This window comes from Salminus brasiliensis, chromosome 3, assembly GCF_030463535.1.
Source record: "Salminus brasiliensis chromosome 3, fSalBra1.hap2, whole genome shotgun sequence".
NCBI lineage: Eukaryota > Metazoa > Chordata > Actinopteri > Characiformes > Bryconidae > Salminus > Salminus brasiliensis.
The window spans coordinates 5,117,660-5,134,348 of NC_132880.1; the positions used below are offsets into that span (position 1 = coordinate 5,117,660).

The 16,689-nt window shown below is 41.9% G+C and overlaps 1 protein-coding gene across 1 annotated transcript; it reads left to right on the plus strand.

Moving 5' to 3' along the window:
• Positions 1–1,464: 1,464 nt before the first annotated feature.
• Positions 1,465–15,558, plus strand: colgalt1a (collagen beta(1-O)galactosyltransferase 1a). Its single transcript, XM_072675255.1, has 12 exons — positions 1,465–1,754; positions 6,205–6,315; positions 6,904–7,021; positions 8,290–8,424; positions 9,074–9,278; positions 9,515–9,634; positions 9,723–9,799; positions 10,591–10,697; positions 10,866–10,998; positions 11,494–11,621; positions 11,711–11,917; positions 13,139–15,558. Exons 1-12 carry the CDS (start codon positions 1,537–1,539, stop codon positions 13,404–13,406), a joined length of 1,827 nt encoding a protein of 608 aa, XP_072531356.1. The 5' UTR covers positions 1,465–1,536; the 3' UTR covers positions 13,407–15,558.
• Positions 15,559–16,689: the final 1,131 nt, after the last annotated feature.

Here is a 16,689-nt window from a genome sequence, read left to right on the forward strand (position 1 = left end):
ATATATATATATATATATATATATATATATATATATATATATATACATGTATACACTATGTGGACAAAAGTGTCAGGACACCTGCTCATTCACTGTTGTTTTTTCTTGAAGAGCATTAGTGATGCAACTCAAGCTGCATCTAAACTTTGTGTAAAATTGATTCATTAATGTTCATTAATGAAGCTAATGTTGAAGTATATCTCACCAAGTCCTTCTTGGTGAAACAGACCACTATTCACAGTGATTAGATATAAAAATGTGCAGTACAAGCTAGAAACACTTAGTCATACTGTTTATGATGGTCATCCAGCTTGGTCATGATGGTCGCACTGGTTTACCATCATGGTCATCAGCTATTTTGATCATGTTGACCAGCTGAACCATCAAACACAAATAAAAATATACCCTACATTGATAAAGAGCCAAGCTGGTCAACCAACTTAACCAACTTGACCATTTTTTGTTTTGTTTTTTTGTAGCAGGGTTGACCAGGCCCACCCAACTTCCACATAAGACTGTATACCGGAGTGCTCTAAAAGTAACTATAGCCTTTTCTCAGTTCTACAGATGATGGATTTGCACCATTCTGGCTAGTCTGGGGTTTATTATTTATGTGAGGACAGAACTCTTACTCAGGTCCAGGTAGCCTATAGTAGTTATCACACTGATGCTATGAGATATTTGTGTAGTTTTTTTTTTTTTTTTTACATAATATCTTTTTTTGCAAAATAAAATAATCTGTCATTATTACAACATATGTAATTTGTATGACATAAATTTCTTGCAATACCAAATTATTCATCTCATACTTACAAAATCTTTTCTCATAATTACTCAAAAGATGTTATAAGTCCTAATTATGGCATGTTATTTTTAAGACATAACTCATAACAATGATAATACCAATATTAAAAATGTATTTGTATTTAATTATATTATTTAATAATTGCATAATTTTCTATCCAACATATTTGTGATATTTTCTCGTAATAACGTGATGTTTATTTCATAATTACAACATAACATCTCGTAAAAACTGGCCAGCATGCCAATGCTTTGGACCTAGTGCTAGCTACTCTAACTCCGTGCTGTGTCTACTGGATGTAGGGGGGGGGGGGGGGGGGGGGGGGTTCTTCAGTGGTTCTGGAGGCTCACAGAACCTTCTGACTGTGTAACGGGTTCTTCTCCAAGTTGCTGAAACTATGATACAGGTTTCTGAAGACTCATTTTGTACTTCAGTGGTTTTTTTAGTGAGTAACACCGCCGCTGCTCTGAGAGACCCATCTAAAATTACAAGCACCTCCCCTTTATTTCCTGATCCCGCCTCCCCTTTAACAGGGTCTCTGCAGTGTTGTCGCTGGACGGTATTTCTGTCGGTCGACTTCTTTTATCCTGGGTTTTTTTTTTTTTTTTCGTTTTATTATTTTTTTTTTTTTTGCTTTTTCAGCTTATGAACAAGTTATAAGAGTATCAGACGAACCAGGTAGCCTGGCTGTGCTAAAAGCCACGTTTGGCCTCCTCTCTCCGTCCTCGGCGATGTCGCGGGTTGGTGTGCTGGTGTGGGCGCTGGTGTCCCTGCTGAACTCCGGGGCGGTTCGGGGCTACTTTCACGAAGAGCGCTGGAGTCCCGAGTCTCCTCTCCTCGCTCCCAGAGTGGTTATAGCCCTAATCTGCAGAAACGCCGAGCACTCCCTGCCCTATTTCCTCGGGACTGTAGAGCGTTTGAACTATCCCAAGGACCGGATTGCTCTGTGGTAAGTGTGTTTTCCACGACGCTGCCCAGGGGGATACCAGCCAGCTGTGCTATCTGACGATCAGCCTCATCTTCTGGGGTTGAGCTGATGCTCCGACCTCCTCCGCGGTGGATCTGGTGCTCAGGTCAAGTTTAACAGTGCGGGTTTAAGTTTGAGATTAGGATGACTAATACTGACTAGCTGGAGCTGTAACCTGAGAAGTGTGAAAGTGGTGTGTCTCTCCACCAGCTTTGGGAGATCTGAAGCTGAAGCTCCACGTTGGACAGTTTTTGAGCTGGTTCTTTAAGTCAGACCCAACAGACCCTCTGCCTTTGTGAAGGGAGACATGAATGCCTCACATTTCCCCCAGTTTGAGAGCTGGCAGTGCAGGTACAGGCTTGCTTCTGCGTCAGTTTGCTGAAAGAGACGCAAGGAGTTGGAATTACTGCAACAAAAAAAAAACCCCTCTGCATTTCATACTTCATCTGTTAGCAGTCAGACATGTGTCCAGACCTCCTCTGTTAAGGCACAGTCACTTGCCCTCATTTTAGCACAGAACCAAGTATCTTCTGTCTGAAGTGTCTCAGTGGACCTGCTTCTTCACACCCAGGTTTTATCAGGGGTTCATCTGAAGAGTTCTTCTTCCAGGGTTCTCCTTTAGTGAAGGCAGTGGTTCTGTCTGGGATCATAGAAATAAATCTGTCTGTCTGTCTGTGTATGTCTGTCTGTCTGTCTATCTGTCTGTCATCTGTGTATCTTGCAATTTAACATGGCTGACTGTTTATATAGTCTGTCTGTACGCCTGTATGCCCATCTATATCTATCTATCTATCTGTCTGTCTGTCTGTCTGTCTGTCTATCTGCCTGTTGGCCTGTCTGTCTGCCTATCTTTTTATTCATCTATCTGTCTGTATGTCTATCTATCTGTCTGTCTGTATATCTATCTATCTGCCTGTCAGTCTGCCTATCTTTTTATTCATCTGTCTGTATCTCTGTCTGTCTGTCTGTCTGTCTGCCTGCCTATTGGCCTGTCTGTCTGCCTATCTTTTTATTCATCTATCTGTCTGTATGTCTATCTATCTATCTGTCTGTCTGTATATCTGTCTATCTGCCTATTGGCCTGTCTGTCTTTTTATTCATCTATCCATCTATCTGTCTATCTGCCTATTGGCCTGTCTGTCTTTTTATTCATCTATCCATCTATCTGTCTATCTCTCTATCTGTCTGTCTGTCTATCTGTCTGCCTGCCAGTCTGCCTATCTTTTTATTCATCTGTCTGTATGTCTGTCTGTCTGTCTGCCTGCCTATTGGCCTGTCTGTCTGTCTATCTTTTTATTCATCTATCTATCTATCTATCTATCTATCTATCTATCTGGCTGTCTGTTTGTCTAATGATCTATCTATCTGTCTACCTATCTATGGATATTTATGTGTGTCTATATATATATATATAATGTAAAATTCTAGTTATTTTGGAGTTTCTGACGCTACAATACAGTTCAAAACAATACAGTTGCATTTTTGTACAGTTTGAACATTTGGCTGGAACTTGCTTCTGTTATTCATTTAAAAAAAGCTTCTGGATTTTGCATATTACAGCAATACTGTCTTATTTTTACTTTTTATTTTATCTAAGATTCTCATTCCAGACATTTCTGATAAAAAGTTATAACAAAAAATGAGTCCTTGAGGAGCCAGGAACCAGAAGAGATGGGAAGCAGGAGTGTTTGTTGCAAACATCTGTCCAGCAGCAGCTGTGTGTGCTGGTGTCAGAACAAGGAGAGGAGGGGTTGCTCCAGCAGAGAGCTGAAAGAATGGTGGTCCTGATCTCGGATCACATTGTTGACATTAATTACCAGATGACAGATCCAGAAACAGCGATCATACTACACTGAGATCCTTTGTGAAAATGGTTCCCGGGAGCCTGCCCAGCCGGTTATGAATATTCCTCCACCAAAGCTGTCATTGTCCTGTCTGGTGAATGAACAGCAGTTTACTGGAGGTATCAGTTACTCTGTTATGAGAGTGTTTGAAAACGCCACTTGCTTCAAAAAGAAGTAAAAGAATTAGAGTGGAAAAAGTAAACAAGCAGCGTGCAGATTCAGTTTCGTCACCATGAATTCCAGCATCTGGAGTTTCCAAAGGACCATCTAAACAAGCCCAGTGCCTTTTGGAAAAGTCTTGTGGACTGCTGAAGTTAAAATAGGACTTTTTGACTGCAATGTGCAGGGGATACTAATCCAGCTGTATTTTGGGCTCCATAACTCAGGATCAGTGTAACGTTTAGACAGATACACATAGTATCACAAGCAGCAATACTTACTTACCCTATTTAACTGTGTTTTTATAGTCTGTACAAGCAGCAACTCCAACTGCAGACACGAAGTAAATTTATGATCAAAACATGGTCAAATTGGGACAAATATCTGCATTCTGTTTATATTTACAGCTAAAATCCAAACATATGGAAGTATGCTGGAATTTCCATTTCCACATTGTGTGACTGTCCCTTTATAAAGTCTTTGGAATTTACAGGCGAATGAAGCTACGTCAGACTATCAAAAAATCATGCCGAATTGGCCTAGGGGTCTAAGGGTTAGATTCTTGGGGTTGCATAGTATCAGTGCCACAGAAAAACATGTAAAGAACACCTCTCCAACTGTTAAGCACGGGGGTGGATGGGTCAAGCTTTGGGTTTGTGCTGCAGCCAGTGGCACAGGGAACATTTTATTGGTAGAGGGAGGAATGCATTCAGTAAATCTTCAGAATATCTGTGAATCCTTAGACCTCAAAAGGGTAGTGCAGCAAGATGGCTCAGGAATAGTAGAAGCCTTACAAGGACGAATGGGCAAAAAATCCCCAAACAAGATCTTTTAAACCTTTTGGAATTCAGCTAATCTTTTACTCGGTTAAGTATTCAAGTAGGCAGCAAGTCGGGCTCTCGTGGACTGCAGTTTTTAGTGTAATGAGTGTTGCGAGTGCAGTGGTAAAGAGTTCCCAGTGACTTCTCCGTCTGCATGTTATCTGAACCCTTGGTAGCCACCTCACACTGCCAGTGATCCCGGCCCCAGTGGTTGTGCTGTTAGCGCCTCAACCCTGCGGTCAGTATACATTCTGCTGCAGGAATGTAAATCAGTCCAGATTCAGCTGCAGTGCTCAGTGAGGTCATGCTTCAGTAATGCACCATGTCTCCATGCACAGACTGAGCTACTAAACGCTAATGCTGTCTGAAAGCTGTCATTGCTCTGCCTGTTCTAAAGGATTCTGTGGATGTGAAAGTCAACCCTGATTGGTCTAGGGCTGCACGAGACCTCTTGTCTGAAATGTACATTCAACGAAAAGAATGCCCACCCAGAATTCCCAGTATCCTTAGTATTTCTTGTACCAAACGAACTGAATCGCATCAAATGATGCACTGAATCATTTCCTAAAGAGCTGCAACTGAACTTTGCAGGGTCGGAGCTATACACAGCCTACTAACCAGCCTTGAGTTTCTCTCTCTGTCTCTGTCCCTCTCTGAGGGAGTGTCACTTCTTGTTCGTTGCCGTCTAAAGTAACACTATTGTTGACCTGTCACAGAAAGTTCATTTCAGAGCAGAGCTTTGTTCCTCTGTATGAATCAGTGATGTGAAACTGGACTCTGTCTTTGAGAAGGCCGTCTCACACCTGGTTTGGCGTCTATTCATGGGCTTTCATACCTGTATAATGGAACATGATAAGGTCATAATGCGATACCTGCTGTTTCAAGCTTGAATTAAAATGAATCTGTGAGGAACAGGGAATAAAGTGTAGGTCAGTCCCATTATCCTGGATGAATGACCAGAGTTGGGTAGACTTAGGGTTCAGATTTAGCAGTTTTTGTTGTCAAGCAGGTGCATTTAAATAGGCCGGGCACCATGACTTTTATTTTTTAGAAGAACAATTGGCCCAGAAATAATTATGATAAAGATTAATATGGTCTAATATAGCTAATGCTAATATAATAGCATGATAATGTAATTACATCCTATTAAAGAGCAACTAAATTTTTAAATGTAAAAATATATGTTTAAATGTGGTAAATAAAATAAATAAATAGAAACAAAATAAAACCACTGTTTTAAAACAAAGTCGACACATTGGCTCGTTGACGTTAATGGGCTCTCCTCACCCCTTCAGCTACATTGTGTTGCTCAGTATTGCCTAATAAATGTTCCAAAATGACTTCATTTGACATGAATGACAATAAATCTACTTTTTTTACATTGACTTCTATTGAAATTAACAGTTTTTTATTGCTTATATGACGTGAAGTATGTTATGAAGAACCATTGAATCGGGCAAAGAACCACTTAAATGTCCAAACACTTCTCTGAACCCTCGAAGAACCCCTTTCTTAAGTGTTCACACAGCACAACCCCGTATAATAACCCTCATGCTACAAATGTCCGCTGTTTAAAATCAACTCTCAGTCTGTTTTTGTGCTGAACAGGGTTGCAACAGACCATAATGCTGACAACACGACATACCTGCTTCGAGACTGGCTCGTCAATGTCCAGAAGCTGTACCACTATGTGGAATGGAGGCCAAAGGAGGAGCCAAGGTTTGTGAACCTCTAACCTTCACATTACTGTAGTGGTCAGGATTGGTGTTACTCTTGGAAAACTATGGGGAGGGGTTGAACAGGCGATCTGGCTACCAAACAGCAAACCCAGTGCAGATGCCTTCTGGTTATAGTGTGTAAACTTTGTAAAATGTGGCCAATATGGACAATAGTTTTGGGACATCTGCTCATTCATTGTTCAAGGGAAATAAATCAAGGGTAATAAAAGAGTTTAATCCCCCAACCCTATCCCAGAAGTATCGGATGGAGCATCACCATTATAGAGAACACAGAGAACACTGCTCCACAGCTTAATGCTGGGGGCTTTATACTCCTCCAGCCCACACCAGGCACTAAGCAGGGTGCCTATAGGCTACTTTTACATTACATTGCGTCACTTCTGTGTACTCAAAGTACACTTAGCTGCATGCATTCCTTAGAAATGGTGTCCACAAACGTTTGGGCATATAGTGCATGAGAATTTAATGTTCTCAGGGGGATAATTTTTTTTTTTTTATCAGGAAAATGGAAATGCCTCAGGCAACACTGAATGAATCATTTCCTTAATGCTGATCTTTTCACCCTCAGAGCGTATCCTGATGAAGAAGGATCCAAGCAATGGCCGAACACTCGATACGCTCACCTGATGAAGCTGCGGCAGGCTGCTCTGGAATCAGCCCGAGAGATGTGGGCCGACTATTTAATGGTGTGTATCCACGTTCTCAGTCTGTTTTAACGAAGAAGACAATACACACACAGGACAACAGCAGTGTAGACACAGGAAGGGAGCAGGCTATGCTTTTGTCATCTCCTCCTTCTCGCGAGACCACAAGGCTCTCCAATTGTAATTACATGTTCTTTATTGTTACTATTTCTGTGCGCCATGCGTAAAACATGTTGTCCAAGGAATATGGGATGTGACCGTTGGACAGGATCTACCCTTAAATCAGGGAGAGCGACGCCATAAAAAGTCTGTCCCGGCGAGATGTCCGTCATGCTCAAAGCCTTGTGATTAAATAGTGGCCTGTAAAAACTGCAAATGGGGTTCTCAGAGGACAGCAGAGAGACATAGGCATCCTTAACGTTAAATGCTTAATGTTTAGAAGCATGGTTTACAGAAAAGTCTATTGGACATATAGTTTGGACATGTTTGTGATCCAACGTTTGCTTATCTAGCTTTGCACTGTAGCTAAACTGTAGCTAAACCAATAGAATAGGAGTTTTGCTTGCATGCAAACACCACGCCCTGGGGGACTGAGATGGGGAGGCCAAGTCAGAAGACTTTTGGCCTGGATTTCGGGGCGGCTTTATGTGAGAAGCGTGAAGCCGAGTCCCCCTGTAGATTGTAATGAGCCTTATTAGTGAGGAGGGTAGGATATAGATACACGCATTCTACCCTCCTCACTAATAAGGCTCATTACAATCTACAATTTACAATCTATATATATATATATATATATATATATGAGGGGAGACCGTGTTAATGGGATTGTTGGGTAAACTATTCCTTTAAGCATTAGGAAATCATACACATTCAACAGGTTCAGTACTGTTCTGATTAGAAATATAAAAGATAGAATGAATAAAAGACTAATATTAAAAGAGCCCAGCCATTTAAGTGCAGTGATATATAGCATAAGTCCAGCTTGTCCCTCCCCCAACCTGCACCCCATCTTTCCCGTCCCACTAATCTTTCGACTTGGCTAACTGTACATGAAGCTAGCCTATCGTTATTATTGCTGTACTTGCGCAATTTAAAATGTCAATTTGTGCTTGATTACACTAGGATTAGCTAAGATAAGGCTGCTGCAATATCAACAACTCCAAATCTGGGAAATCCATTCACTGGTGTTCTCCACTTATCTGCAATTAAACTAGTTTTGTTTTGTTAAAAATACTGATTTTTGGATTGAATTGCAGTGTAAATGTGTGTTTTGCGGTTTCCTATTCCGAAGCTTTTCTCTGTTCTATTAGATAGTTGACTGTGACAACCTTCTGACCAATCCGGATGTGCTGTGGAAGCTGATACGAGAAAATAAGACTATCGTCGCTCCGATGCTGGAATCTCGTGCCGCCTATTCGAATTTCTGGTGTGGAATGACTTCCCAGGTATGTTTTTGGGTTTCTGTGAATTAAAAGACTTTGTCTTGTTAGGGGAAGTTTGATTGTTACTGACATTTTGTTGTGTACTCGCACTGGTTTATCTATGTGACAGAACACGCTGGGTTCAACTGATTTATGGCTGCTGGGGTATGTGAGTAACCCAACATGCTAGATCAAAACAGTGACTTTGACTTTTTGTTTTTTAAAGTTTTAATTTTCACATTATGTTATTTTCTTGGTTGTAATAAAGTAAACTGTTCAAATCAAACCCTTATTAATATTTAAATGAGTAAAAAGTCAGAAAATATTCTTATAAAAAAAATAATAAATAAACTCTTATAGACACACAGCCAAATATTTAATTAATGTAGCAGACATTACTAGAAGAGCAATGATAAAGTCCACTCTAACCAAGTTTGTGTGGTTAGACAGGTTAGCTAATGTTAGCCAACGATTTTTTTTACTAGTGCTTTCAACATTAACACGATAAATCTGCAAACTTTAACACGTTAACCTTTTTTTACGCAAATGATCATCCTACCAAGTTTGGCCCCAACTGGCTAGGTTGTGACTGTGCCATAGTCAATAACCCAGCAGCTTTAAACACATGCCCAGTATTTAGAGTGAAGATGAACCTGTCTCTGTGTCTCTGTAGGGGTACTACAAGCGAACTCCTGCCTACATACCCATGCGGAAGCAGGTTCGGAAGGGCTGCTTTGCTGTTCCCATGGTGCACTCCACCTTCCTGGTGGATCTGCGCAAAGAAGCCTCCAGACTCCTCGCCTTCCACCCACCACACCCGGACTACAGCTGGGCCTTCGATGACATCATAGTCTTTGCATTCTCGGCCCGAATGGCAGGTGTGTGCCTGTTGCCACACACACTACAAATAGACCATCTCTGATATCCAGTTTCTGTCATTTCTGGCACTGAATGAGCAACAACACAAAGGACCTCATAGAGTTGTATCTCTCTTGTTCACTTATGTTTAGCAGGCTGAAGGTTTTCAACAAGAGGGATCTATTAGTACTCCGATAGCTTTTGGTGCCTCATATCAATGACGCTGTGTGTCCTTGTTTTTTTTGGGTTTTTTTAGAGGTGCAGATGTTTGTCTGCAACAAGGAGACCTATGGGTTTTTCCCCGTTCCCCTGCGCTCCCACAACTCTCTTCAGGACGAGGCTGATAGTTTCATTCACTCTGTGCTGGAGGTCAACGGTGAGTTGAACTGGCAGAAGGTAAAGCAGAACTACATCAACTAAATCTGGTCGCTGCTTCAGGCTTACTGTCTTCTTTTCCAATGCAGTGCGAAATCCACATGTGGAGCCCTCCAGATACCTTCCTGCCCCCACCAAACAACCTGACAAGATGGGCTTCGATGAGGTATGTTTCTGCCTTTTGATCCCAAATTTCAGTTTGGTTGAAAATCAAATATGAACGTTTACTCCAAATACTCCAAATGTAGATGATCTGCCAGTATGCATTTGGCTAATGTAGCTAACTACCCAGATGCTTCTGGGCCAAGTTTTTTGAAGTAGACATGCTAATGTGGATTCTAATATCATAATAGTGATAATATGAACCAGTGTCTACAACACAAATATAACTATTCTATTTACTTACTTTAAATGTATATTTATATTATTTGTATTTTATTATTTAATTTATTCAAAAAAGCATGTGCCTAATAATGAACTTATTTTCATCTAGAACATCAACACATAACACATAATTTGACTAGGGGTGACCAAACCTTTGCACAAGACTGTACCTGTCAGCCATAAATATTGTATTTAAAATAATGACATATATATATATATATATATATATATATATATATATATATAAATAATTGTAGCTTTTAGAAACATTAACTGGGGTTCAGTGGTCACTAGCTCTATGGCACAAGGGTCACAAATTTGGATAGCATGCCATGTCACTTTGAGAGAGCACAATTGGCTATGTGGTTAGATGGCACTCTCTCCCTTCATTATTCCTAAGTAATGTTGGCCTCAATTAGCTAGTGTGGTGGAGCTGGGGACACAGCTGGGGACCCTCCGAATGTAAAGAGGCGGTGGCTGGCTTTGCACGTATCGGAGGAGTGCTAGTGGGTATTCAAATGATTAAATAGCTGAATTGCCCTCTAATGCATTGTGTGTGTGTTGTGGGTCTAGGTGTTCATGATAAACCTACAGCGAAGAACTGACCGGAGAGAGCGTATGCTCCGAGCGCTCAGAGAACAAGAGATCGACTGCAAGATAGTGGCAGCTGTCGATGGCAAGTAAGTTAGTTTTCCTTAAATCTACTTAACAGCTGCGTCCAGTTATGCAGCCTTCATCCTGCCTGGACTGCTGGTGGCAGCAGTCATTGGGAGAAAGTTGGGAAAGCATGAAAATCGGTGAAATGAGTAGAAATTACCAAACTGATTTTTTTATTGCCTTTTCCATAGAGCCATGAACGTGAGTGAGATCAGTGGTTTGGGTATCCACATGCTGCCAGGGTATAGTGACCCATACCACGGCAGGCCTCTTACGAAAGGAGAGCTGGGCTGCTTTCTCTCCCACTACAATATCTGGAAAGAGGTAAGGAGCTGTGGCTGCCAAACATGGCCTGTGATTCAGGCTCGCAAAAACTTGTGCATACTTCTTATGTCACAAGGATACACCTACACTAGTAACAGCCAACCAACCACATGGGGTACCACAGCAACTACTTGAGACACCATAGCAACTGCATAGCAACACCCTTGCAACCACCATGCATGGGCGTATTAAAACCATATTGCCTGGAATACCATATCAATCACAATACAACCACCTGTGATTCCACAGCAACCACCTAGCAACACCATAGCGGCCTCCTGTAATACCATAGCAACCACTTAGCAACACCATAGCAACCACCTGTAATACCGAAGCGACCACTTAGCAACGCCATAGCTTGCAGCATCATTGCAACCACCCGGAGTATCATAGCAAGCACCTGGCAACAGCCTATTCTATTAAATGGCATCAGCTATTAGCCTCCATTAGTCAACAAGCAAATGTTAGACAGCAAACTATTACATTAATTCTCAGATCGTGGATCGAGGCCTGGAGACATCGCTGGTGATTGAAGACGACCTGCGGTTTGAGGTGTTCTTCAAGCGCCGGCTGAAGAATCTGTTGAGTGAGGTGCAGAGCGAAGGTCTGGACTGGGACCTTATGTGAGTTGGCGGCTTTCCCAGAAGCACTCGCAGCTCTCAGACGTGTTTATTTATAGATGAAAAACATCTTTTTTTCCTTTCTTTCTCAGCTATATTGGCAGAAAGAGGATGCAGGTCGACCGCCCAGAGAAGGCAGTGCCTAACATACACAACCTGGTGGAGGCGGACTATTCGTATTGGACACTGGGTTACATGATGTCGTTACAGGGTGCTAAGAAGCTCCTGAATGCAGATCCGCTCAGCAGGATGTTGCCTGTGGACGAGTTTCTCCCTATTATGTTCAACAAACATCCTGTGTAAGTTTTTTTTTTAGCTGAAGGGAAACCTCTACTCGACTTTAAGCATGTATTACATATGGACAGTACATGGCCAGCACTCTACTGTTCACAGACAGTGTAGACCGTCCATTTATTTAACATTTATTAACAAGATTACTGTTTTTAATATGCAGCCAAAACGTTTTGTGTTTTTGAAGTTAGCTTTTGACCGTGAATTTGGTGGTGGAGAGGCAGGACAGGTTTACTTACAATGACTCTTTAATGAAGGTCATATTTGTGCCAAGATCACTGCACAGTAGAACGGAGCCCCACCACTCCTGTTATAACTCCCATTTGTTTGGCCGTTTTCACAATTGTCCCGAATACATAAGTCCCCACCCAGGACCGTTTCTGGGTTCGTTTAGGGGAAGGGCTTATTGTCACTGGTTTGCTTTCACTCAGAAGAACGCCATTCAATTGATTCATGTGGATCAATTGTACAATTTCTAACGCCACTTTTCTACATGTATTTTTTTTTTAAACATTTGAGACTAGGTTTACATTTACATTTAAGGCGTTTAGCAGATGCTCTTATCCACAGAGACTTACAAAAGTGCTTCACTGTTTACTCAGAAAAATACCCTAGTCTTAGACTCTACTAAACCATAATACTCTGCACTACACTTCAACCAAGTTCCCTTGGAAGACGTGGGTCTTCAGTCTGGGTTTGAAGACGGCGAGCAACTCGGATCCCGAGGGGAAGTTCGTTCCACCACTTCGGTGACAGGACAGAAAAAGCCTGGACACTTGTCTTCTTTGGATCTTATAGGATGGCAGATCAAGCCGAACCATATTTGAAGCTCGAAGCTCCAAGGGTCCGCTTGAAGTGAACCTCAGACCACAGATTGCAGGGAGACCAGAGATCAGCGCTCTGGACTACTCCCGGGCTTGAAAACAGCTTTAAAACTTGATATACCAAATTATTCAAACTCTCGGAAAAACAAGCCCAGGGTTCCCGCTTGGCTCCAGGCACTCCTGGGTCTGGAAAAATAACGCCTGAGGAAACATCTACCCAAAAACACTTTGCTGTCTTCAGTAGAGTCTTCTCCTGCTTGCTGGGCATCAGTTATTTAAAGTTCAGAGAGTTCAGGAGTTCAGCTAATGTAACAGCGTATAATTTTCTTGCTTTTTCCGGACAGACGGACCCGAACTACGAAAGTAAACACACCCTAATTGAATCCGTCTAATCTCTCTTTGCAGCTCCGACTACATGGAACAGTTTGAGAACAGAAACCTGAAGGCCTTCTCAGCAGAGCCCCTGCTGGTCTACCCCACACATTACACGGGCGAGCCAGGCTACATCAGCGACACGGAGACGTCCACGGTCTGGGACAACGAGAGCGTGCGCACGGATTGGGACAGGAAACGCTCGCGCAAGACCCATGAACAGGCCAAGATCAGCACAGAGGCGCAGAACTCTGATGTGCTGCAGTCTCCTCTGGACAGCACGGCACGGGACGAGCTATGACCCACCCACTGACACCTTCCATATCTGGAGCCATGCATGATTCACATTTGAAAAGGGGCACATTTTTTTAAAAAAAAGGTCCAGGGACATGCCACACTGTGCCTTTTGACTGACCAAAGAATGATTTTTTCTCCTGTGAGCCTTCTAGCTAGGGGTCTAAACTTCTTTCCAATATTTTAATTGGGTTTGATTATTGATTCTTTTGGGAAATTATAAAAAAAAAATCTAATTCAGAATTATTTTGAAAAATACACTCAAGCACAATTTATTCCACTATACTGCATTATTCATAGTGGCATACACACTGATCAGCCATAACATTAGCACCACCTGCCTAATATTGATAATAGGTCCCCCTCTTGCCACCACAACAGACTTTGACCCTTCGAGGCATGGACTCCACCAGACCTCTGAAGGTGTTCTGCTGTGGTATCTGGCACATGTTGGATGTTAGCAGCAGTTCTGTAAGTTGTGAGGTGGGATCCCCATGGATCGCATCAGCATGACTTGGTCAAGGTGCCCATTACCAAGTCACCGGTTTCCTGGTTGTTCTTTCTTGGGCCGCTTTTCATAGGCCATGACCACTGCATACCAGGAACACCTGATGTTTTGGAGGTGTTCTGACCCAGTCTTCTAGCCATCACAGTTTGGCTCTTGTCAAAGTGGCATTTTTTTCCTGCTTTTAACACCTTCATCACCTTCAAGACCTGACTGTTCACTTGCTGCCTAATGTGTAGATTCCCTCCTTTAACAGAAGAAGCCGCTGTGGATGGCCACCTGTCAGTGGTGCTAATGTTATGGCTGATGTGTATATAGTGGAATATGGACTGTACATTACGACTATTAGTAGACTATTAAAGACTGTTACAGACTCTTTTTTTTTAATGCAGGCCCAAGAATTAGATTTGGCCAGAACAATCAAATAATATTATAATTGAGTAATAATCAATTCAGACCTTACAAATTTGATGCAGATGAAGTTTTACTCCCCTAGCTCTTTCTAGTCTTAAGTCTTGTCTTTCAGGAATACACTTTAAAAAAATTAAGGTGCTACCAGTGGTTCTTTGAGCGATGCCATAGAAGGGATTCAACTTTTGGTTCCATAATGAACCATTGGTGTTGGCAAATACCCCTTTCATCACGGGCTCTAAGTGGCTCAGCAGACCAAGGCGCTGACACTTTGCCATCAGTATCCGAAGCCCCAGAGAGCACAATTGGCCATGCTCACTCTGGATGGGTAGCTAGTGCTCTCTACCCTCATCACTCCCATTGTGATGCTGGCCGGCTCAGGCATCTGTTGGCTGATGTATCAGAGCTGGGGATCCAGCGCTTTCCTCAGTGTGCGTTGGCTGCCTATCGCTCTAAGAACCATTTGGAAGTCCCTTATTTTTAAGAGCGTATCCTGTGTCCCTGTGAACAGCAGTATCGGTATAAGCACTCCATTTCCTGTGACTGAAGCTTTTGCTGGCTGCTGAGGTCCGCCGTTCCCCAGCCTTCAGTCCATAAGAAAAGAGTGAGAGATTTGTTTACAAACTACACTACATGTCCAAAAGTTTATAGACACCTGCTCATCCAATATTTCTTCTGAAATGAATGGTAATTCATAATTATTAGGGAGCTGGTCCCTCCTTTGCTTCATTAAAAGCCTTTACTCCTCTGGGAAGTCTTTACAGTAGATGTTGGAACATTTGCTATTTGCGCTCAGGCAATCATTAAAAGCATCAGTGAGGTCAGGTACAGTTTCACTGCTCCACAGCTCAGTGCTGAGGGGCTTCATACCCCTCTAGCCATGGCTGCCATTAGGCATGGTGCCAAAAGGTTCATGTGTATCTGCTCCAGAGAGTCCTATTGACATTACTTTTCTATGGGCACTAGATAAGCTGTGTGTTTGTGTGTGTTTGCAGATCTGCATTCGTTAGAAGGACCTCTCTAACTCGTGCTTGGCATTGGGCATGGTGACATTACGCTCATGTGCAGCTGCTGCAGAGATAGGCGTACATGAAGTGTATAAACCAAATGCACTATTTAGAAGCAGTGTCTTCAAACTTTTGGACATATGGTAACACTATTGTACTTATGCCACTATTAGTAATGTTATAAAATAATAATAATAAAAAAACACATGCAGTCATCTTTTGTGCATGACGATAAAGCTGTTCTTTTTGGTCCGTTTTGTTGTCCATCTGTACATCTTGCCATCCATCAAGCAGAAGGCCAAAAAAGCATGTTTGAGGGCAGAGGTCACCAGACGCTGCCGGGTGCTCTGTCTTCAGCCTGTCACATTCTTTCATCAACCCCGAACCACTGCAGTTTGTGGTTATGCAACTGTATCATCAGAGAAGCCATGAAAACACCACGCGATTCCACACAACCACAAAAACAGAACCTTTGAGAAGCGGACGATTGCATGTGCAATTGCATGTGCCGTGTTTTGTAGTGTGTGGTGGTGAGGACCCCTGATGCTGGCTCTCTGTTTGAGCTTGAATATGAGCTGCATTCATATTCCCAGGGGCTTCAAATGGTTCTTCAAATATGGAAGCAAAAATGGTTCTTCTAATGGCGTTGCTTTAAAAAAACCCTTGGTAGAACCTGTACTTTAAGAGTGTTGGTCATATTCAAGCTCATACACTGTAGAAAATGACACCTTGGCAAGTGAAATCATCTTAAATTTAGTCTAAATATCTAAGATTTCTCATTTTGAGATTAATGCAAGAATATAATATCATTAATAATATCATTTAACCTATTTCTAGTCTTTTACTAAATGATTGCCACATAATCAAGCGTAAATGTCTTAAAATATAAATGGCTTACGCTTAATAATCCTACAGCAATCTCAACTTGAGAAATGCTACACTTCGTCTAACGTTAAAGGACCTGTATCATGGAAAACCAAGAAATCAGCAAGTTCTGAATGGACGGTTTATGATTTTTGTGATATCATAAAAGCCTAGCCATTTTAGACACATTCAGCTTACAGCAGTTTAGCTCCACACATTCACACTAACAGACACAACAGAGCTCATTTACACACATCAGTCTTAAAGGCACAGTAACAGAACCAGCCTGTTTAAATCAGCAGCATAAAGATATTATGAAATTAAGAAGAAAAAGTTATGTGAAATGAAAAGTCATGAATTCTGAGTGTTTTGGGCACATATAGCAGAAGTGGAACACAAGGGGGGGAGGGCTAAAATACCACAAAATTAGGATATGGGCATTTTGATGATTTCACTAACCAAGATATGAGGTTTTGCTGTTTATGTGAGCAATACTGACAATA